Source organism: Cavia porcellus, unplaced genomic scaffold, assembly GCF_034190915.1.
Source record: "Cavia porcellus strain 051 isolate PalLab524CR breed Dunkin Hartley unplaced genomic scaffold, mCavPor4.1 scaffold_28, whole genome shotgun sequence".
Taxonomy (NCBI): Eukaryota; Metazoa; Chordata; class Mammalia; order Rodentia; family Caviidae; genus Cavia; species Cavia porcellus.
The window spans coordinates 43,081,743-43,103,261 of NW_026947511.1; the positions used below are offsets into that span (position 1 = coordinate 43,081,743).

The window sequence follows — 21,519 nt, forward strand, 5'->3', positions numbered from 1 at the left end:
ACTGGCTCCTCTTTCTCTTGTTCCCTAAAGTGATACTATGGTCTGGTTTGTGTCTGTGCTGGCTGTTTGTGTGTGTGTGTGTGTGTGTGTGTGTGTGTGTGTGTGTGTGTGCCTGTGCACCTGATTTGGAAGCTTCCTGTGGGATGAGCGCCTGGGTCTGGCCCGTGTCACCTCCCCTGCTCAAGAAAAGAAACTAAAAGTGGGGGAAGAAGCTGGGCTCCAGGGTGATTTGTCACAGGAGAGAGGGTCACAAGGAACTCTAGGAAAAGAACCAGGTTTACTTCAGTTTAAGGCAGATTCCACACAGACTGTCTCGGGACGGCACGAGGACCAGACAGCAGAAACACCACCACGGCCATGCAGGGCCGGGAGGGCGCGGGCGCGGGCGTGGGCGCGGGCCGTGTGCAGAGGCTGGCATGCAGGACTGGCAGGCGCGGCCGGGCAGGTGGCAGGGCCGGGCGATGCCCTCGCCCCCACCACCACCACTGCGCAGACACTGGAGCCCAGGCTGAAGCCGGACAGGAGTGTTCAGGCGACTGGATGCACGGGGTGACGGCGGGGCTGCGGGCCAAGGTGGGGAGATGGGGAGGGCGGAGCTGAGCGCGGACCCTCAGCACCTGCGCAGGAGGAGAGCCCGCCGGCCCATTGGAGCCGCTGTGCTAAGGGGTGGAAATGGAGGCGCAGAGGCGGACAGGCCTTGCCGGGGACCCCAAGGGTAGGGAGCTGGACCCAGGTTTCCTGTTCCCTGTCCCTGCAAAGGGGAAGAACAGCACGGGGGCCACAGGGGCGCAGAGGACGGGGCGCCCCGGGCAGGATGGGAGGGTGAGCGGACACCCCTGGGAATCCCAGAGGGTCTTGGGCCACCACGTGAGCTGGGTCCATGCTGCAGCCTTCTGGGGGCTCCCCCTGCACACACAAGTGTCCCTGGGAGGGCCATCCCCGCTCCTCCACCCTGCAGCCCTGCCAGTCTCGGGGTTCACAGGAAATGGGGCACACAGGACAGCTGATGAGTTGCGGGCAGGAGGCCCAGCCGAGGCTCCTCAACCCAGCGATCACCATGAACACCTCGGCTGGACTGGGAACCCCAGGCCGGGCGCACTGTGCATTACTGTTATGCGCGCACCCCAACTTCCTGGGTTTGGGCCACCAGTGAGGGGGGTATTGGGGAGGAGCCTCCAGAGGCTCTGCCCCGCCCCCCGCACGCACACGTCCCAAAGGCCGAGGCGCTCAGCTCAGCCATTTAGAGGCGACGCAGGGGGCGTGTGGGCCGGAGACCCAGGGGGCGAGTGCGCAGGTGCGGCGGGCGCGGGGCGGGGGCGGATGCCCTGCGCCTTCATGTAGGACACCAGCTGGTCCGGGATCTCGGCCAGCACGTCACGGGCCAGGCGGGCCATGCTCAGCACGTGGTTGCCTGTGCGGTCCACATAGTCCCGGAAGGGCACAAACTGTCAGGCAGAGAGGCAGAGTCAGGAGGGTCTCCTGCTGCGACCTGAACCCCCAAATCTCCAAGCCTGTCATAGGCACTGTTCTTACATTCACTCAACGAATCCTGGCTGAGCACCTCATCCATGCGGGAGGGGGGGGGGCGCCCCAGCAGGATTCCTCCACTTTTGCCAAGAGGGGGCTGGGATACGGGGCACAGGCTCTTCCTTTCTCTCCAGCAAAGCCCACTCAGACTCCTTCCTCCATCCTCTATCACTGGGGAGACGGGCCAACGGCTGGAGCCAGGCCCCTAGAGCTCCTTCCTGGGTCCCCATGAAGCACCCCAAGTTGTTTGTACCTCCAGGCTTTGGGGCATAGGTCCCCCCATACCCCCACACACACACCTCCCCCAACACACATCGGGGGTCTAAAGGCAGGAGGCGAAGGGTGGCTGTCCTGTTCTCCTCTCCTGAGCCCTGGGTGCAGCAGACTGGGCCGGATGGAGGCTCCCTAGGACTGGGCCCTGGCCTGTGACCCCTGCATCCTTGCCTGGAGTTAGGAGGACACGGATCTTCCTAACCCAAGCCTTGCAGTGCCGCCTTGGTCACAGTGGCAGAGAGCTGAGCCCAAGCTCACTGGGGAGCTGCTGGACAGAGGATTATGGCCGGGCACGGCCGCCAGGCCACCAGCCCTGCTGGCACTGAGCCTCACAGACGCTGGGAGAAGTGTGGCCCCGGGACTGGCCAGGCCTCCCCGCAGCTCCTGCATTATTTCCCAGCTTCACCTGCACGATGTCACGCTCAGCCAGCTTCCCGCGTGAGGAGATCCGCACATCGTCACCATCCAGCTCCACCATGGCTGTGCAGGGCAGAGCACCATGGGGCAGGAGGTTAGCCGTGGACAAGCCCTGGCAGGCTGGTCCAGGGCAGAGGCTGCCCAGCAGGCCCCATGCTGGAGGTGGGGGGCCTGAGCCCAAGACGTGGGGGCTGCCCAGCCAGATGGGCATCTTACCGCAGCCCCAGGACACAGAAGCTCAGAGCAGAGGGGACAGGAGGAGGTCAGGGAGGGCGCCTGCCGCACACACCCTCCCAGGGCACCTTGCCGGATGTGGCCCATGCCCGGCAGACAATCTCACACCCCATGACCGAAGGGGCCTGGGACTCACCGTCAAACTCCGCTTGGCCGACACCGATGATGATGATGGACATAGGGAGCTTGGCAGCCTGGGAAAGGCCACGAAAGGCCAGGGGAAAAAAAGAGAGGTGAGGGCCGGGCACAGCTCAGGGCACAGCGCCCTCATGGCAAGCGCAGGGCCCTGAGGTTCGATTCCCGGTGCCAAACAAACAGAGGGGAGAGATGAAGTGCAGGGCCCCAGTGGAAAGGGAGGTGTGCGACGTCCCCTCGCTCACGTTGACGATGGCCTCCTTGGTCTGCGCCATGTCGGAGATGACGCCGTCGGTGATGATGAGCAGCACGGAGTACTGGGAGCCGTCCTGCACGGCCGCCGCGTTCCTGCGCAGGGCCGGAAACAGCTGGGTCAGGGCCGCCCCTCCCTGCCCCACCTCACCCGCATGGGGCGGCGCCGCTCACCTGGCCACGTGGGTGACCACGGGCGCGAAGTTGGTGGGGCCGTAGAGCTGCACGGTGCGCAGGCTGCGGTGGTAGGCTTCTAGGATGCCGTCGATGCCGCAGCACGAGGGGTTCTCCTGGTTGCCGTTCTGGTGGCAGGGAGGGGGCTGGGCTCAGGAGGGAAGAGGGACCCCTCCAGTGGTCACTCCCAGAGGCCCTGGAGAGCTGCCGGCAAACTCGGGGTCCCAGCAAGTCAGGAAGGGGCTGTGGCGGGTCTGTTCTTTGGGTCACATGCCCAGTGCGGCACCTGGCGCGGTTGGCTCCCAGGAAGGACAGGAGGCAGCCCTGAGGGGCTTTGTTTTTTTGAGACAGGGTTTCACTCTGCAGCTCTGGCTGGCTTGAGCTCACTTTGTAGCTCAGGCTGGCCTCGAACTTGCAACGATCCTCCTGCCTCAGCTCCTGAGTGCTGGGATTACAGGTGTGCACCACCAGACCCAGTGGAGTTTTGTCTCCATAGGGCGTGGACCTCAGGAGGGTACCATGTTGTGTTACCCCGGGGGCGACCCGTCGCCATGATTTCCATCTGGATGCCCCCCACCATGCGCCGAGGTGATTGTTGGGCAGGTGACTGGCCTGCTGCTCGGAGGTCGGGTGTGGGGTTCCTGGGGGCCTCCCCCACCCCTCTGCTTCCCTGCACGCCACGCAGAAGTTCCCCCCAACCCCAGCCTCCCCGGCCCTCACCAGCGGGAACTCGTGGGACACCCTGCCGTCGGGGGGCAGCTTGGCCCCAAAGCCCAGGGCTGGGAACATCTTATCGCTGTCATAGTGCTGGATAATCTCCCCGACGGCGGTCAGCGCCAGCGCGTAGGCATTCAGCTGGTAGGGGCTCATGTAGTGCAGGGACGTGGACTGCGAGGGGTTCCCTGCAGTGCGGACACGGATTCGGCACATGGGAGGGGCAAGGGCGCCCTAGCTTTGCTTTATTGATCCTAGACCCCTTCCTCCCCTTCACTTCACGTTCAGTCCTTTGGCAAATTCTGGCTGCTAAACCGGAAACCAGGGGTCGCAGCAGCCTTAAGGGGCGCCCGGCTCCTCTCCAGCTGGGCACCTCCTTCGCGCCTGCGCACCGCCAGGGCGAGCTGTCACCAGCGAGCTCAGGGTTCCCGTCCCACCTGGGCGGACCCAAAGCTCAGGAGCTCGCACCAGCTCCCGTCCGCCCCTGGCCCTACCTCACAGGCCCCTGGCCTTCCCCGCCTCTGGACCTTGGCAGTGGCCGTCCTGTCCACGCACGACCCCTCGCCCCTGCATGCCACATGGCCCACTCTACTGCCTGTGCACCATCTGTGTGCTCCAGAACAGCTGGCAGGAAGTTACAACCTCCCCCAAACCTGCCACCCCTTCCTGCCATGGAGTCTCCCACAGTCCCTGTCACCCTTTGCAGAGTCCACAGGTCACCCGTGAGGTCATTAATGAGAGGCTATTAATGCAGGCAGCAAAGGGAGCCGAGGTGCCTCCCGGCACTGGCCAGCGCTTGGTTAGTGTCCTCAGCCTCTCGCCCTCAGCGTCCTTGTGTGTGAAATGGGGATAACAAGAGGCCCCACCCCCAGGATTGCTATGAGGCTCCACCAGATGTCACAAGTGTCCCTGAGAACCCCCAGCTCTGGAGAATAGCACCCCACGATGAGGATGCTTGAGCTGCAGCCATGAGCAGCTTTCCTGATGCACAGGACCAGGGACTGGGCTTGGGCATCAACCAACTGGCACCAAAATGTGTGCTGAGCACCCTTGCGGGTCCAGGGCATGGGCCAGGCTGTGCCCTGACAGTGTGCGGTCTCACGTGGTGACCGTTCCCTGGTTCTGCCACAGCCTGACACTGGGGCAGTCAGAGGAGGGGAAGAAGTGGGGGCTACCCCTGCCCAGATAAGCACTGGGGGCCTTGAGCACTTCCAGCTGGACAGCTCAAAGGAGAGGACCTGACCCTAGAGAACTTGGGTTTCTCCAAAGACCTGGGGACACTGGAGGCTCCCCACAGGCACCAAGCCCAGTGCCCAGCTGTGTCAGTGTCTGCCATCTGACCCAGGGGACCTCTGTCATCTTGGCTGTACCTTTGCTCCACTGGGCCCGGGGAACCTCATATTTGGTGAGGAAGAAGCCACAGAGCACGAGGGCCCAGGCAGCTCATGGCCACAGCCACCACCACCAGCCATAAAAGCCTCTCTTCCCCCCACTCACCGTTGGAGGCGGTGAAGTCGATGGCCACTGTGAAGTTAATTTGGGTCCTAGGAGAGAGGAGAGGGGTCACCCAGGAAGGTGCGGCTGTAGGGGGGAGCTGGGCGGGATGAGGGGCAGGTGGTCACATGGAGGAATTCCTTCCTTCCTCCTGAACCCAGCGGGGTAAGGACTGGTCTCCCGGGTTCGGATTCTGCGTTAAACGTGTGATAGAACAGACATTACAGATACCCCCAGGGAGGAACAGGCCACCACTGGGGAAAAGCTGAGTCTGAATCTGATTGGGCCTCAGGATTCTCATCTGCCGGTTTTTCCCAGGAAACACAGGTGACAGAGACACAAAGTTAAGTGACACCGTGGGGATGCAGCCAGCACAAATCAGGTCCTGGGAAACTGAAGAACCACTGGATGTGCAATCCATGGCCCAGGGTGTTGGAATCACACAGGAAACTGGGAATCTTGGGGCCCTCTCTGTACCTCCTGAGTCTGAATCTATTGGTGGAGTCCTTTAGGTACTCACGGAGCCAATAGATAAGACAATTAAGAGGTAAGCCCACCAGTCAGCACAGGGATCTAGGCACCTGGCACATGGATTGCATTGGTTTCTGATTCAAACAAACCAATTTGAAAACTAGACAGGTGGGCATGGTGGTGGTTCTCTATGTAACTCCAGCACTCAGGAGGCTGAGGCAGGAGGATCGTTGCAAGTTCGAGACCAGCCTAGGATGCAAAGTGACCTCAAAAGCAGTCTGAACTGCACAAGGAGACCCTGTCTCAAAAGACAAACATTTAGGGATTTAGCTCAGCACCCTAAGTGCCTGCCTGGCAAGCACGAGGTCATGAGTTCGATCCCCGGTACAAAAAAAAAGACAAAACAGAAACAAAAACAAGTGGATGACGTGGACAGTACATGGAACAAGATGGCCCAGCTGCTCACTGCTGAGGGGGTGAATGGAGTCCGGGTTCATTACTCCTCCACTTCATGTGTTTGCAATTTTCCGTAACAAAGTTAGTGAGTAGGGGTGTAGCTCAGTGATGTACCCCCGTTTCTCACCATCTCACACCCTGTGGCCACTTCCTTACCCTGTACCCAGCATTCCCAAAACCCTAACAAGTAAAATAAGACGTTGACTTGAGCATGTCTCCAATCCCAGTACTTGGAAGCTGAGGCAGGAGGATCACTGTGAGTTCCAGGCCAATCTGGGCTACACAGCAGGACCCCTGCCTCCAAAAACCCAAAAAATGAAAATAAAAATGAAAAGCATGATGGACTCTGATTCCGAGTCCACGCCCACATAGGGCTCAGCCGTGTCAAGAGGGCCCCTTGCAAGGCTGGCCTGCTGGCACTCCCACCGAGCCAGCGTTTGAAAGGCGCCAATTCTGCAGGTCTGGGGTGAGACCCGGAGGCTGCTTCTTTAGCAGAAACCCAGGGATGGCGAGGAGGGTTCTGGGTTCACCTGGGGGCAGCCAGGTGTCTCTGAGCAGGTGCTGGGGACGATGGGGGAGGACCCTGGGTATGTCGAGGGATGGCGGTGAGGACTGAGGCCCTAGACGGGCACCTCCATGTGCCTCCTGCACAGGGCCGGCCTGCACTCAGGTCCTCCACCCAGAGTGGCAGGGAGGCCATGGGTGCCGGAGCCCTAATCTGCTGGGTCCACAGGCAGGCGCCAGCTTGGCTGTGGCCCAGCCTCTTAGGGTTCCAGCCTTTGAACTCTCGAGGCTGCATCTGCACCACGCCCTGCCAGGCCCAGTCAGGACTGTGGGGCAGCAGGAAGCGGGCTGTGAGGGCAGGCACCCTGCTGCCACCTAGCTGTGTGTGAGGCACAAGCAGCGTCCTCGCCCCGCCCCCACTGTGCTCTGTAATGGGAGAAGCAGGAAAGGGTGGTGGGGTGGTGAGCCTCTGAAAACTACCACGGCTGCCAAAGGTGCGGAGGGCACAGGAGGAGCTCTCAACCTTGGGACTGTGCAAGTTCAAGACAGCAGGAGTGGCGGTTTGGAGGGACAAGGAGGGCGGCTTCCCAGGGCCGACTTCTCCTCTGACCCAGCAAGCCAGGTAACCCAGTGCCTGCTTGGCCGGGGCCAACCTTGGCAGCCACAGCTGTTCACCTGCCTGCACCTGAGGGCTTCTGGCTGCCCACGCCCCAGCCTGGTACCTGCCCTGGCAGGATGCATGCCAGGGAGGCTCACCCAGAGCTCCCCTGCACATCTCCCACTCCAGCCCACCCGGAAGCTCCTGCTGCTGCTTCCCCTGCAGGCCCCGACCCTCCTGGTGCCCCTCACAGTCCCGCTGTCAGGCAAATCACCGACCTGACCCTGGAGTCAGAGCACGGTGCCCGACACCCCTCCCGTCACCTGCGTGCCAGGGACCTGACATGCAGCAGGAAGACGGCTCCTCCCCGCACCCAGGGCTCCTTCGCCTCCCCGGGCCCTGGACTCCTGTCACGCAGTCCCATCTCTGCAGGTCCCATCTCTGCACAGGGACCCAAAATGGCCCTGCTGGCCACGCCTCAGCCCGGATGCAGAGTCTGCTCAGAGCCAGGTGTCGCAGGCCGGGCCAGCAAGGGCCAGCAAGGGTCGTGTCCTCTGAGGGAGGGCAGACGTGGGGACCCCTTTCTCCTCACCCTCCTTTGATGTAGTCAAGGAAGGTGCACTCGGACTCCACAGCGAAGGACAGCAGGGTGACCTAGAAGGCAGAGGGGACCCGGTCAGTGGGGAGCTGGTGTGGGCGATGCTGCAGCTAACCCGTGCCAGGCACTCAGCATCACTGCCAGGAGGAGCCTGCGGAGGACAGCACTTCCACCAGGGACCCAGAGGGCCACTGTCCACACTGCCCCCGCCCCTGCGGTGTGGCACAGGAGCCCTGCACGTGCCTCTCAGATCTGAGCCTCCCCTGTGTCACTCTTCTCTGTGGTGTCACTCGGGTCTCCTCCTGGGACCTGAGACCCCAGCCCTCTCCTGGGAGAACTCTTTCTCGCTTCTGGGATTTTTTGTTTGTTTTGTTTTGTTTGTGCTTAGGTCTTTGTCTTGAGGCAGGGTTTCACTATACAGCTCAGGCTGCCCTTGAACTCACTGTGTGACCCAGGCTGGCCTCAAACTCCCAGTGATCCTCCTGCCTCAGCCTCCTTTGTGAGCTCTGACATTAGCTTTGCCGTTTTGATAAGGATTTCCGGTCACAGAACCAAGGAAACCTGGCATCCAAGGCTGATTCAGGGCTTCCCCAGGCGGTCAGAAAAATAGGAAAAGCACTAAATACAGATTGCAGGGCCCAGGGAACCGGCCCAGGCACCCGGGCTTCGCATCGGCGGAAGCCAAGGAAAGCCAGGCTTGTCGCCACCTCCCTGTGTGACATCCCCGCTCTGGGCCAGGGCTTCCTGGTCTCTAAAGTCTGAGATCAGCGGGTTTCGAAGTGTTTTATTTTTAGCAGTACACCCAAGAGTTCCTGGCAGGGCAGGCCTGCCTCTCCCAAGGGCACCAAGGAAAGCATAGGACACTCTGGGGGATTCTCAGGAGACTGGGGCTCCACGGAACCACAGGCAGAAGGCAGAGGAGAGAGACCAGCAGCTTTGGCCAAGCAGCTCTGTCCCGAGAGGCTACAGTCCATCCCCCGGAGAGCAGGTCCTTTCGTGACACCCCCATGGGCACTCCCAGGCTTCTCATCACTGCCCCCGGCAGGAGCAGGCGGGGTGCTTTATTAGCCTCACTGTACAAACAGGGAAATGGCCCGGGTGGTAACACAGGAGTCACAGCTGCGGCTGGGGCCCAGCACCGCACCAAGACCGCCTGCAGGGTTTCGGGAAGAGGAAGAGGAAGGGGTAGGGGAGTCCTGAGGAGGGGCATTCCAGGGAGGCTCTTCAGCTGTTTCCCTGAAAGGCTGGCAGATGTCATCATAGGCCACAGGCACGGAAGGAAAATCAGGTTAACTGGCGCACGCCTGTGATCCCAGCACTCAGGAGGCTGAGGCAGGAGGAACACGGAGGGTTTGAGGCCAGCCTGGGCTACATAGCGACACTCTGTCTCAAAAAGAAAACAACAAAAAAGCAGCTCAGCTCCCAACAGTCACGGGGCGGTGTGTTGCCCAGGTGGGCACAGACAAGCAGTGGCAGGCGGGCAGCACCTGGAGCGGCTGGAACCACACGTATCAGTGCCATCACTGCTGCTTTCCAGCTCTGTGAGCTCCGGTGAGTCACCTCCTGGCCCGCAGCCTGGTTTCCTCTTCCAGGTGAGCAGGCGCTGAGATGGCCTGCCTGGCAGAGAAACGCTGCCCTGCGGCTGCACCTCACGGGGAAACCCCTGTGCCCGGATCTCTTCTCTGCCTGCTGCTCCATCTACGCAGTCCCCCCGCAGGCTGCCAGCCCACCTGCCCAGCCCCTCCTGGTCGGAGTCCCATGTTCTGCACAGGCAAACAGACAGACAGACAGACAGATGCCTGCCTGACAGCAGACTAGCTCAGGGCTCCAACCACACACACTGCCCCCCCAACCCCGGGCTTCAGGGAGAGCAGGCTGATTACTCACCGTGCCAGAATTCACGTATTTCTTTTTCTTCATCTTCTTTTTCGGGTTAATCACCTGCAGGAAAATCCGGTTAGGTTTCCAGGCTGCCAGGGCCGGGCCCTGGGGCTGTCGCCAACCACTGGGTGTGGCCAGGGCCCCATAACCACAGAGCTGACCAGGAGAGGACTGCAGGGGCCAGGGAAACGGGGCTCCAGGGATGCTGTGGGAGGGGGCTCTCCAGTCTCTTGCCATCGTACTGATGTCGCTTCAGCCGTGCACCCCAACATACCCGCACCCCAACATACCCGCGCCCTAACACACCCTCGCCCCAGGCGGCCAGCAAAGCTGCTCAGGCTGCACCGCTCACCCCCAGTGCCTCCTCCTCCTGGCACCTCCTCTGCTCTTGGGGGCTCTGCACCAGGTCCCCATTGTGCTGTGAGACCCCTTCAAGTGTTGCCACATTGGCCTTCAACATCTAAACGTAATCACCTTCAGACAACAAACCCAGGCCGGGCAGCAGGAGGTGTTCCCCAAGGGCTTGTTAGTGGGCTAAGTCAGGGATCTCAACCTGGGGTGACTCTGTTGCCTAGAGAGATCTGGGGACAGCTGGGTGCCCCAATATGGGGAGCAGGTGGCGGCCAGGGGGTGGTGGAATGCCCTGTGACACTCAGGACAGCCCCAGGGCAGTGGACTAGCCAAGTGTCACCAGTGAGGAAGGCTGCCTTGCCCCTCCAGCCCCCAAGGACTCCCAGCCTGTTTGTGCCCCAGTGGAGCCCCACCAGCTCTTTGTCCACAGGGGACTCGAGGCACAGTCTCTCTCGGGTCTCAGCTCACGGCACGGTTTCCACCCCCACTTCGCCACCTGCTGGCTCCATGTGAACCCACTGTGCGCCTCCCCGAGACTGACACCCACTTCCGGGAGCCACACAGCCATCTGGGCGACCGACCAAGGGCCGCAAAGCAGGGGTCTGCCCTGGGCAGTGTCGTACACACAGAGGAGCCCCCCTGATGACACCCTTTCTGCAGTCTTCACGAGGCGGGGTGGGGTTCCATTTCCTGACCCTCGGAACCATTCTCCCACTGAAGGAAGCAAGTCCTTAAGGCATCCAGTGACAAGGGCCACCAAAAGGGACATTGGAGGTGGCAGAGGAGCCGGAGGGAAGACACACCATTTGAGGTGCTGAAGGCTCACATGTGGAGAGCTCACAGTCAGGAGATGGGGGCAGCGGCACGGGACTGGGACCCAGCCAACTCCAGTTCTGCGGGGTGGAAGGGCAAAGGGCACCCAGAGTGCCAGGCACAATGTCCACATGTCACTCAGAGGGTGCTTGGGGACCCCCGCGCCCCTCGTAGTGGGTAAGATCTGGTGACAGGTAAAGAGACCCTGCAGGTTGCCCCAGCAGACTGAGCTATGGTGAGAACGGCCCTGTTGAGAAATGACCACCGGCCGGCCCGTGCACTCTGGGAGGCTGAGGCGGGAGGATCACAAGTTCCAGTTCAGCCTGGCCAACTCAGCCACTTAATGAGAGCCTGTCTCAAAATTAAATAATGAAACATGGGCTGGGGATGTAGCCTGGTGGAAAAGTTCTGGGTTTGATCCCTGGAACCAGAGGAGGGAGAATACCACAGAGGGAGAGAGAGAAAAATAGATCACACAGCAGGGTGCATTTGGAGTCGAGTGAGAGGTCCAGGAGGGAGACAGCCGGAGGGTTCTTCCAGTGGACATTGAGAGCCTGGTGACCTGCTGGTGCTGGGGACGCCACTTTGAAGGCCTTGGGCTGCCCGAGGCCCAGGCGCTGGCAACACATGTTTGGGGAAGCAGCCACAGCCCAATACCGCACTGTGCCTCAGTTTCCCCATCTGTCCGATGAGGGTGTTGGTTCCCCCGGGGCTCCGCTTCAGCCCCAGGCTCCGCAGTACAGCTCCTCCCAGCTTCGGGTTGGTTTTCCACTCACTGCATCCCACTGTCCACGCTCTTTGTGGTCAAGCAATGCTCTGGTCTCCAGCTTCATGGGAAGCGGACCTGAAGAAAGGCCCTGTGTACTTGAGGTTTCCCGGGGTCCCCAGGACGTATGCCCCAATCCTGAGTGGTTGCCCACAGGAAGTTCCAGGCAGAGGGCCAGCACACCCCAGGGGCAGCCTGGGGACCCTGTCCTTTCTTTCTCCTGGGAGGGCGACCGGCTCTTCTCCAGCAGGAAAGGTCCTTTCCCACGTGGCCTCTCTGAACATGAAGGCAGCTCTCCGCTTCCCACGGAGGCGCCAGTTGTGTCTCTGGTTGGTGGCAAAGCAGCAGAGTTCAACAACCAGGAGAACCGGTCCATCCGGCAGGCCTGCTTCTCCTCCTGCCCAGCCTGCTCAGCACCTCTGGAAGCCAAACTCCACCCCTCCGAGGCCCTCCAAGGAGTGGGGGAGAAAGTGGAGTCCCGTCAGCCTGGGCTGGGTGCACACACCCTGTCTGTGGGTGCACAAACAAAGCAGCCACCGTCCTCCTCCGTCTGGCACAGCACCAGCAGTGCCAGGGCGGGGCGGCCACCAGAGCCAGCCGCTGTCTGCTCAGAGCATCGGCCCTGCCCGCTGGGCCGGACAGGCAGGGGGGGTGGTGGGGGTGCGGGATTTACCCTGTGAGGGGACTCAAAGCCAGCTCAGGGGCTGAGTGGCTCCTGCTGGGCTCAGCGCCACCACAGCAGGATGACTGCAAAACGGGAATCTCTTGGCACCGATGCCAAGGGGCCACTGCTCCATTAGCTCCTTTAAGGCTCAGTCTGCAGGGCACAGGACTGGCCGGTCAGGGACAGCCAGGCCACAGAGCTGGCAGGGACAGTCGGGGCGTGAGCCCGCTGTGAGCGTGGCCAGGAACCGTGCTCGGAAGGCGGCGGGCAGGCTGGCCAGGGTGGCCGAGAAGAGCAGCAAGGGCGCTCGGAGGAGCAGGAGCCTGGCAACGTTCGGGCGCCACGAGGGTGGCATAGAAGGGCCCCGGCGGCAGGCTGCTGAGGGGCTCCCGACAGCTGCTCCCCCAGCTCCTTCCTTCCCAAGGAGGCGGCCCTGAAACTTCTAATGGAGGCACAGGGCTGGCATGGACTTGGACCTCAGGTCTTGAGCCCAGAACATTCTCTGTCTGAAACTGGGGACGAACCTAAGGCCTTGTGCACACCGGCCATGTGCTGTACCCGAGCTGCACCCCAGCCGTCAGAAACTTTCCCGGAAACGCTATGAGCCAGTATCCTAGAATCAGACAAGTCATCTGGACGCCCCCCCTACTGCCACCTACAGTGCATTATGGGGGGGGCTTGAGGGGGAGCCAGGCACAGCCCCAGCAGCCCCATAGCACTCACAACGGTCCCTGTAAGGATCAGGACACTGGCCGCGCACTCCAGGCCACCCTGCGGGGACGCTCACCTCATAGATGTTGAACTGGCTCTGGCCACGTGCCAGCTCACGGTAGCTGGTGGTGAACTCTCCAATGAAGTCATGGCTGCAAGGAGAGCATGGTTCTAGCTGGATGCACCCAGCTCCTACCTTTGCACGCTCCTCCCGGGGCCCAGGGCCGCCCAGGCCTCACTCCAGGGCCATGGGGTTTGTAGAGAACCTGGGTCCCCGAAAGACAGCCCAGGGCCACTCGCAGGGACCCTCTTCCCCCTGGACTCTTGTTTGCATAAGAAGTTATCTGGGGCCATGACTGGGGCCCATCTGCATATGGAGTAAGTACTCAGTGGCCTTTAGGGGTTATGTTTAGTGTGCCGGAGGTGAGTATGGCATTCATGGCTATGTGGGAAAATCTTATTTCTCAGACATCCCCTTCCAAGTGAAATATTTAAAGGCAGAAACAGCATGGTGTCATTTGCTTTAACCTATATGAGCAAAACCTAGATTAAAGCAAATGTGATATTTAGCTACTGTAAAATTTAATAATGGGCTTAAAGCTGTTCATTAGACTTCTGTCTACTCGGATGTATCTGGCTTCATCTGCAGTAACATTCTTTAAGATTTTTTCTTCTCTGATTTTTTTTTTTTTTTTTTTGAGATGGCGTCTTGCCATGTTGTCTAGGCTGGGCTCTCGAGACCCTCCTGTCTCAGCCTCAGCAGCAGCTGGGAATACAGGTCTCCACCATTGTGCTGAGCTCTTTTTATCTTTCATGGGGCTGGAGACTAGACCCAGGGCTTCCAACATGCTAGGCAAGTGGTTTACCATTGAGCTGTGTCCCGGCAGATTCCATGAAGTTTTTAAACAGATGACCAGCACCCTGTGAGCCAGGCGGAGGGGCATTTTCTGCAGCCTCATGCCTGCCAGTCCTACACTCAGCCCTGTCCACTGCCCTGCTGGGTTGGAAGGCAGTGGTCACTGGGTGGCTGGGGACATCCAGCTGCACAATGGTGCCCAGGAGGTATCCGGGGCTTCTGGCAGCTTCACAGAAGAGCCATGTGGCACCTGCTGGCTGTCCCCAGCTGCCATGGAAGAGACAGTCCAGGTAAAGCAGAAGCCTGAGGAATGCCAGGGGAGAAGGCAGCAAATCGTGGTGGGCGCTAGAGCTGAGTAGCTGGCTGAGAGGCAGTTAAAGCAGTGAGGCCAGGTGTGGTGGTGTGAGCCCAGCACCCTGGAGGCTGAGGCAGGACAACTGCTGAGATTCTCAGGTTGCTTAACGAGTTCAAGACCACCCTGGACCACACAGTGAGCCCCTGTGTCAACAAACAAAGGCAAAGACAGGAGAGGAGGGGAGGGAAGGGGAGGGGAAGGGAGGGGAGAGGAGGGAGGGAGCACACAGGCAGTATGGGTGCCTAAGATTCTCACAGGGACGGCATGGGTTTCACTCAGAGCTACATCCGAGTAGCGCTTGCCTGAGCCCACATGGTCTCCCTGTCTACACTGCGGAGGAGGACTGGGCAGCAGCGGCAGGGATTATGAAGTCCCCTAAGTGGCCCTGAGGTAGTGACCCTACAGGGAGGCGGGTGGAAAGTCAGGGTGACAGGTGTGGCCTGCTCTTGCCCAGCCCATGTCCCCGGCACTGGGGCACTGGCACCCACCTTCCCTCTGCCAGGCACTGCCTGGGGCTCCAGAGCCCACGCAGGGACCCGTGTCACCTGTCTGGCCCGGACCTCTCTACCAACATCTCCTCTCAGGAGCTGGGGGCTGTGTGTGCACCATGGGCCCCACGACCCAAATGTGGGGCATCAGCCTCCTCAACATCGGCCATCCCACAAGGCCCAAGGGAGAATGGGTGGAGTATGGGTCTTCGAAAGTTCAGGGGCCACCAAGGGAGACGTGCAGAAGTGTGTGTGTGTCCCTAGCCAGCGCCCCAGGGGGACAGGGACCCCGTCCCTGTCCCCACCTGACCTCCCGCTGCTCACCTGCCATCACGATCCCAGTCGTACACCTCCACCTTGATGGTCCTGAAAGACAGACAGCGCTTAGTGGGACGGGCTCAGGGCCTGGGGGTGCAGGGGATAGATGGACAGACGGACAGGACAGCAGCCCCAGAGACAGAGGAACGGCCTGAGGACCTTTGAGCACAGATCTCAGGGACAGAGGCAGCCGTGGAGCCACATCCGGGCTGCTGGGAACATCAAGGATGCTGGAAACTCTGGCCCAGGCCTCAGTTCACCCCGTTTCCTCCGGGCCACCCCAGAAGATGCATCAGCCCCAGGGGGTGCCTCACTGTGCATCTTCCAGGGCCAGGAGTAGGAGCGGCCAGCCTCAGGACAGGGACCCGGGAAGGGGAATGAGACCCCCTGACAGGGCCCAGGGCCCGGCCCCGGCCGCCACCCATGCCCACGCCTGGCTCCTGGGTGAAGGGTGTAATTATCCTCACATCTTAGCCTGGCTGCTTTAATTAGTTTGTTTTGACTCCTATGCATGGGGCTGGGCTTCCAGAGCCCTTTTTTTTATTATTATTATTTTTAGCCACGTTTCCATGGCAACAAGCTAGCGGACCAGAGACAGGAGAGGTGGAGGGTTGCCGGTTAACCCTTGGTGCCTGCGGTGCTGTGCTCAGGATGCCCAGGTCCAGGGAGCCGCCAGGGTCCCCGGCAGGGTCTGGGCAGCGGGAGGGCCCCGGGGAGAGCTTTAGCCCCTAGGCTTTGGCCCCCGAAGCGCCCAAGGCAGCTCGAACTTGCTTCTTATAATCATCCGCGCCCTCCCCACGGCGCCCCTCTCCGGGCTGCCGGGAGCCAGCCTCGGGGTGCTGCGACTCCCCGGCAGGAGGCGCTGTGTTCCCGCGTTTGCGCCTCCGTCGGACTGGGGCGGCGCGAGGCAGGGGCCCTTCCAGGATGGGGGCTGGGAGGCCAGAGGTCGCGCACCCGGATTCCCCTAGCCAGGACTCACACAACCCGCGCAGACCTAGACGCAGGCTGCTTAAAGAAATCCTTGCATACTGGCAAGAAACAAAAATGTCTCTCCGAGGCGAATTATTTAGGAAAGGGGAAAAATAAGTAAACTGAGCTCCTGGAGGCGGGCTGAGAAGCTGGGGAGAGGGGGGAGCCCCTGAGCTGCAGAGTCAGACACCTGAGACTTAGTGGCTGCAGCCCCAGCTGTGTGACCTGGAGATGTTGCTCACTCTCTCTGAGCCATAAAGAAATGGAGATTGAACGAACCCAGCCCTTCTTAGTTTGAAAATCAGGACCGGGTTGTAAGGAATCTTGGGTGTCATTGCATGATAAGGGGACCAGAGAAGGTCCTTGCATCCCTCTGGCCCAGACTCCCGGCCACTGCCCCCAGGCTCCTGTCCCTCCCTGTGTCTGCCCCTCAGCTGTCCCAACACCTCTACCCCCACTGCAGGGAACCCCAGGGACCCCAGCAAGGTCCTGCTCCTTCTGCAGCCCTGCAGAGAATGAAACAGGTGACAGGGCATTCTCAGGGCCCACAGTAGGACCCAGGAGAGGTGACAGCCCCAAAGAGCCACATGTCACCAGGGAGACAGTCTTTTAAACCTCATGGTCAGAGGGACTGAGGCTGAGCCCCCCACCCCCAACCACGAGCTCTGTGTGCAGATGCAGCCTCTCTCGGACTCCAGCTTAGGTTTCCACTCTTGTTTGTGCAGTGGGTCCCTGGGGGAGCTCGAGAAATACAGCCTGATGCTTCACCCCGGAGATTCAGTATGGACTGATCCAGGGATGATTGTTAAAAGCTCCTCGGGACTCCAGGAGGCTGAGGCAGGAGGATGCAAAGTTTGAGTCAGTTTGGATAAGTTGATGGGAATAAGTTTCCTACACAATAGCTTAGGGTCAAATGGACTCAGAGCTGGGGCTGTGGCCTTGGAAGAAGGCGGGGAGAGACAGGCGCTGTGATTTACAGCTCTGCACAGTCCTTGGGCTGCCCCGGGCCACTGCAGGGGCCGCTGTCCTGACTGCTGATCACTGAGCATGGGCCGGCTCTGACCTGGGGACAGCACCCAAAGGAAAAGGCTCCTGGCTCCATGGGGACAAAGCCATCATCACATCTGGAATCAAGGCTTGTGGGCAGCAGTGAGATGGGTGAGAACAGCAGGGAAGTCCCGCACTGGCTTGACCTGCAGAGACTCAGTTTACCCATCTGTAGCAGGTCGATCCTACCCGCATCGGAGGTGCTGTGGAGGTCACTACACCAGCCACACGGTCTGCACACGCACAGCACCCCGCCCTGTCTCCAGTGGACACGCTCAGCCCCTTTCCCAAGGTCCCAGCTGTGTCTACAGGAGCAGCAGCAGCTGTGCCCCCTGCCTGGGCTTCAGCTTCTGCATGTGGGGACCGGGAACGCTGGGGTGCTCCTCACCAAGGTGGCTCTGTGGAGCCCCAGAGCTACGCTGTGCCTCCCAGGGACTCAGCGCAGGGGGACGTCCAGGAGAAACACCCGGGGGCTGTGGTGATGTTACAGCCCCAAGCTCCAGGGGGAGCATCATCCCCTTTGACCACTTCTAAAAACCTGCTGCTGTCAGTGAGCAGGGCGTGGTGGTGCACATCTGTAACCCCAGCACTCGGGAGGCTGAGGCAGGAGGAACATTGCAAGTTTGAGACCAGCCTGGGCTACACAGTGAGCTCAAGGCCAGCCTGACCTGCATATCTAGACTCTGTCTCAAAAACACACACACACACACACACACACACACAAAATCTGCTGCCAGTGTCAGAATGTGAGGGACACGCCCAACCCAGGAAGATCCGGACCCACAAGAACAAATCCTCAAGCCACAGAATGTTCAGGAGCGGAGGCTGGGGGAAGGGCTTCTGACCCTGGCCTCCTGTGCCTCTCTCCCGCACCCTCTGCTCCTGCTCTCGGTCCTCTCGGGACCACCTTCTTCTGCTCTTCCTCCAAGACTGGGATTGAACCCAGGGCCTTCACACTGAACTACACTCCCAGCCCTTCTTAGGCTTTGAGACAAGGTCCCGCTACGCTGCTAAGCTGCCAGGGCTGAGCTCAAACTTTCAATCCTCCTGCAGACCAGGGGGTGATAGCGTGGGTCCCACTTGGTCCTGTCCCTTGCTGGCTTGGACAGCATGGTGGCTGGGAAGGAGGGGACAGTGGCCTGGTGGTCCCACCCCCAACATGACCTGCCCTGGCGCCTGGCACGAACCACCTCCTGGGTGACCCTGAATTACCGGCACTGTCGGTCATGTGGCCACAGATGTGCTTCCTGCCACTCAGAAGGGAGCCACGGTGGTTCAGGCTGGGCTCTCCAGGCCCTTCCGCCTGATGCCCACCTCCCCTAGGGCCTGAGAGCCCACCCCAGCCATGCAGTTTCCTGTCCGGCCTTCCTACCCCCAGCCTGCTGCTGCCTCCTCCCGCTCTGGGAAACCCCAGGACTCCGCCAGGGGTGGTGCACCTGCAGTCGCTTTGTTTTTCTGTTTTGTTTATATCTGAGACAGGGGCTCGATCGTTGCCGAGTTGCCACAGCTGGGTTGGAACTTGCAGGTCTCCTGCCTCAGCCTCCCAGTGCTGGGATTACAGCCATGTGCCATCACAAGCTGCCAGGATGCCTGCTTTCACCCCCCATCTCGCTCTGCACAGTTATTTAGCTATTTAAAATACACAAGCAACATCCCATACCCCTCAGAGACAGAACCACAGCTGCTTGCCCTCAGGTGCCACGCGGCTGGCTGGAGGCACAATGCTGGGCGCCCATAAGGTGCACGATACTCCCTGGGGAAGGGACTGGGGCTTCCTCTCAGCCCAGCAGCAGAAAGGAGCCGCCTGTGTCAGGCACCCAGCTTTGGGGAGATGGGTAACCCCCCGCCCTGCCATGTGCCCAGTGGCCCCTGATGTCCCAGGGCCTCCTGCAGCAGCCCAGCTTCCCAAGGCTGCTGAAGGCTCGCCATCTCACCCACCTGAGGCCACCATCACCAGGACCCCGGGAGGCTCCAGGGACAGCCCAGACCAGAGCCACCCCGCAGCGCCCGCCCTCCCGGCACTGGCAGTGGGGGTAATGATGCGTTTCTCTGTCTGTGTGATTATCGGATTAACGTCGCCTCCCCACAGCGGCTGTACCCGGGAGGCTGGGAGGGTGCCGAAGGCACCATCTTCCAGCTGACTTCCCTGCACCCGGTGTGGTGCCTGCTGCGAGGCTGGCAGGGCTCAGATGAGGGGAGGAGGCGCGACACTGGCCCTGGCATCTCACACCCAGAGTCCTCTAGTACAGGGGTGTCACAGGGTCATCAAACCAACCCCAAGAAGCAGGCGGACATCCTGATGCCCACACTGCAGGTCAGGAGGTGGAGGCCCAGCAGGAGAACCCGGAACCTGGTGCCGCCCTTGATGGTGGTGATGTGGCTGGCAGGCCACTGGTGGAATCAAACACCCTGAAGCTGGCCCGAATCCTCCACCCCCCCCAAGAGGGCCACAGGGCCGGCTCCAGGTGTCCCAGAGTTCCCTGAGGGATGTCAGGGCGAGCAGGGACCACCGACTGCCTCTGCCGGTCTAATCCCTCCCCCTGCCAGGGACGCCCATCCTTCAACACCATCTTGGTTCTTGGTGGACCAGGCACCCCCAGGCTGCCACCGTGGCAGTTCCCACTGATAGTGGCAGACAGGAGGAAAGGTGTGCAGACGGGTCGGGTACAGGCAACCCCAGGAGCCCCTGCCCAGCACACACGACGGGAGGAGGGGACGCGACGGGGCGCCCCACTGCTCACCGGTCATAGTCACCGTTGCAGAGCGCCCTGACGGGGATGGAGAAGGTCTGCCACACGGGGTTCAGGGTGTTCTTCATGACCTCGGTCTTGTGGCAGATAGTGAACCTGGCCAGGGCAGAGGGAGGGGAGAGGCGTCAGGCCGGAGCCACACGGACGGAGGACACGCGGCTTCTGTCGGTGACGAGGGGACCAGACAGCTGCGGGCAGCGCCGGGGAAACATGCGCCATGCCGGGGACGCCACTGTCCCCCTCACTGCCCCGCAGGCTCCCCAGCCACCCCGCCTCAGCTCCTGACCTCCCGGCCCGGCTCCGACAGCCCCAGGCTCCTTCCCTACTTTCCATTTCATTTGACATTTTGACGGTCTATTTTTTTCCTTATTTATTCTGCTCATGATCTGCTGCTCTGTAAGAACAAAGAGTTCTGTCTTTTTTTCCCTAGACACAAGGTCTCGCCATGTAGCTCACCATCCTCCTGCCTCAGCCTCCCGAAGGCTTGGAATACAGATGTGCACCCTCTCAGCCAATGAGTTTTATCTTTTTGGATCACTGTTATGGCCCTAGTGCTTGGTACCAATGAATAAATGTATTTCTTGGGGTTTTGTAGCTCTCTTTGGCAATTATTTTTTCTTCTTTCAGTCTTTTGAGATAGGCTCTTACTATGTGGCCCTGGCTGCCTTTGAACTCATGGTCATTCTCCTGCCTCAGCCTCCTAAGTGCTGAGATTACAGGCCTGTGCCAGTGCGCCCAGCTTCCGCCTGGCATCTCAATCCAGTGAAATCAAAGCCCTGACCTGGATGGTCTCTAGGACCCCGTCTCTTGCCAGTCACCTCTGTGAACCAGCTGTGCTAACAGGGCGGAACCCAGCACCCCGCCCCACCCTGCCCCAAGAAACACCAGCCGGCCACATCTGGGAAGCCAGCCCTGCCCCCGAGCTGGGCATGTATCCCGGCACCGCCCAGCTAGGAAAGGTCTCCGGATAAGCGCCAGGCCCCGCCTGTGCCCACACAGCCTGTGCCATTTCTTCTCTGGCAATTTTCAAGTCAAAATGTCACTCCTGTCACTGAGGCTCACTTTGTCTTCTCTGCTCCTTCTCGCCCACCCACGGGAGTGGGGATCGGCGTGGGAGACCTCCCTGCACAGGCATGCGCACACACGCGCGGGAGGCTGGCCCCAGGGACATGGGGGCGTGAAGATGGGGTGGTGGGGACTGTCACCGGCCCCTAGACCTTCAGCTTCCAGCCTCTCCTCCTTCCCTTCTCTTCCCTTCCTGGGCCTGGAGCAGCCTGGCTTCCTGTTTTGCCCAGAACCATGTTCTTGGAACTCTCATGAGCCACTGTAGGGAAACCTGGGCCTCCCCCACTCTCCAGAGAGCCAGGCTTCCTGCCCAGGTCTGACAGCTGCGGGGGCTGGCACCCAGCGCGCAGACAGATGTGGCCCCAGTCCGGGCTGCTGTGGGCCAGCTGTGCAGCCCCAGACGTGCGTCCTTCCCTCTCTGAGCGTCCCTCCCGCACTGGGACGGGAGCTAAGGATGGGACACTGCCTGGCTCTGGGCCAATGCACACATCACAAGGCCCCTCCCAACGCCCGAGAAGAGGCCAGTGCTGAGCTGTCCACACAGCAGCCACCACGCTACTGAGGTCTAATTAAATTAAATTAAATGAAAAGGAGCTGGCAGCCACCCAGGGGCTTCAATGACATCCTGAGGACACCCC

At 60.7% G+C, this 21,519-nt stretch overlaps 1 protein-coding gene across 4 annotated transcripts in view; it reads right to left on the reverse strand.

Moving 5' to 3' along the window:
* Window positions 1-258: 258 nt before the first annotated feature.
* The window catches only part of Cpne5 (copine 5), a 60,877-nt gene continuing 39,616 nt past the window's right edge, over window positions 259-21,519 (reverse strand). For 3 of the 4 annotated variants that reach the window (XM_023566609.2, XM_063238945.1, XM_023566608.2), the window contains 12 exons: window positions 19,808-19,912; window positions 15,057-15,098; window positions 13,110-13,185; window positions 9,735-9,788; window positions 7,842-7,903; window positions 5,224-5,270; window positions 3,733-3,914; window positions 3,013-3,140; window positions 2,832-2,934; window positions 2,588-2,645; window positions 2,207-2,280; window positions 259-1,445 (listed from right to left, as the gene is read on the reverse strand). In XM_023566609.2, coding sequence (XP_023422377.2) covers window positions 1,233-1,445; window positions 2,207-2,280; window positions 2,588-2,645; window positions 2,832-2,934; window positions 3,013-3,140; window positions 3,733-3,914; window positions 5,224-5,270; window positions 7,842-7,903; window positions 9,735-9,788; window positions 13,110-13,185; window positions 15,057-15,098; window positions 19,808-19,912 — 1,144 coding nt within the window. In that variant the 3' untranslated portion in view covers window positions 259-1,232. Of the gene's footprint in view, window positions 1,446-2,206; window positions 2,281-2,587; window positions 2,646-2,831; window positions 2,935-3,012; window positions 3,141-3,732; window positions 3,915-5,223; window positions 5,271-7,841; window positions 7,904-8,616; window positions 9,231-9,734; window positions 9,789-13,109; window positions 13,186-15,056; window positions 15,099-19,807; window positions 19,913-21,519 lie in introns of those variants that run through there. The other variant, XM_063238946.1, reaches the window with a different exon arrangement.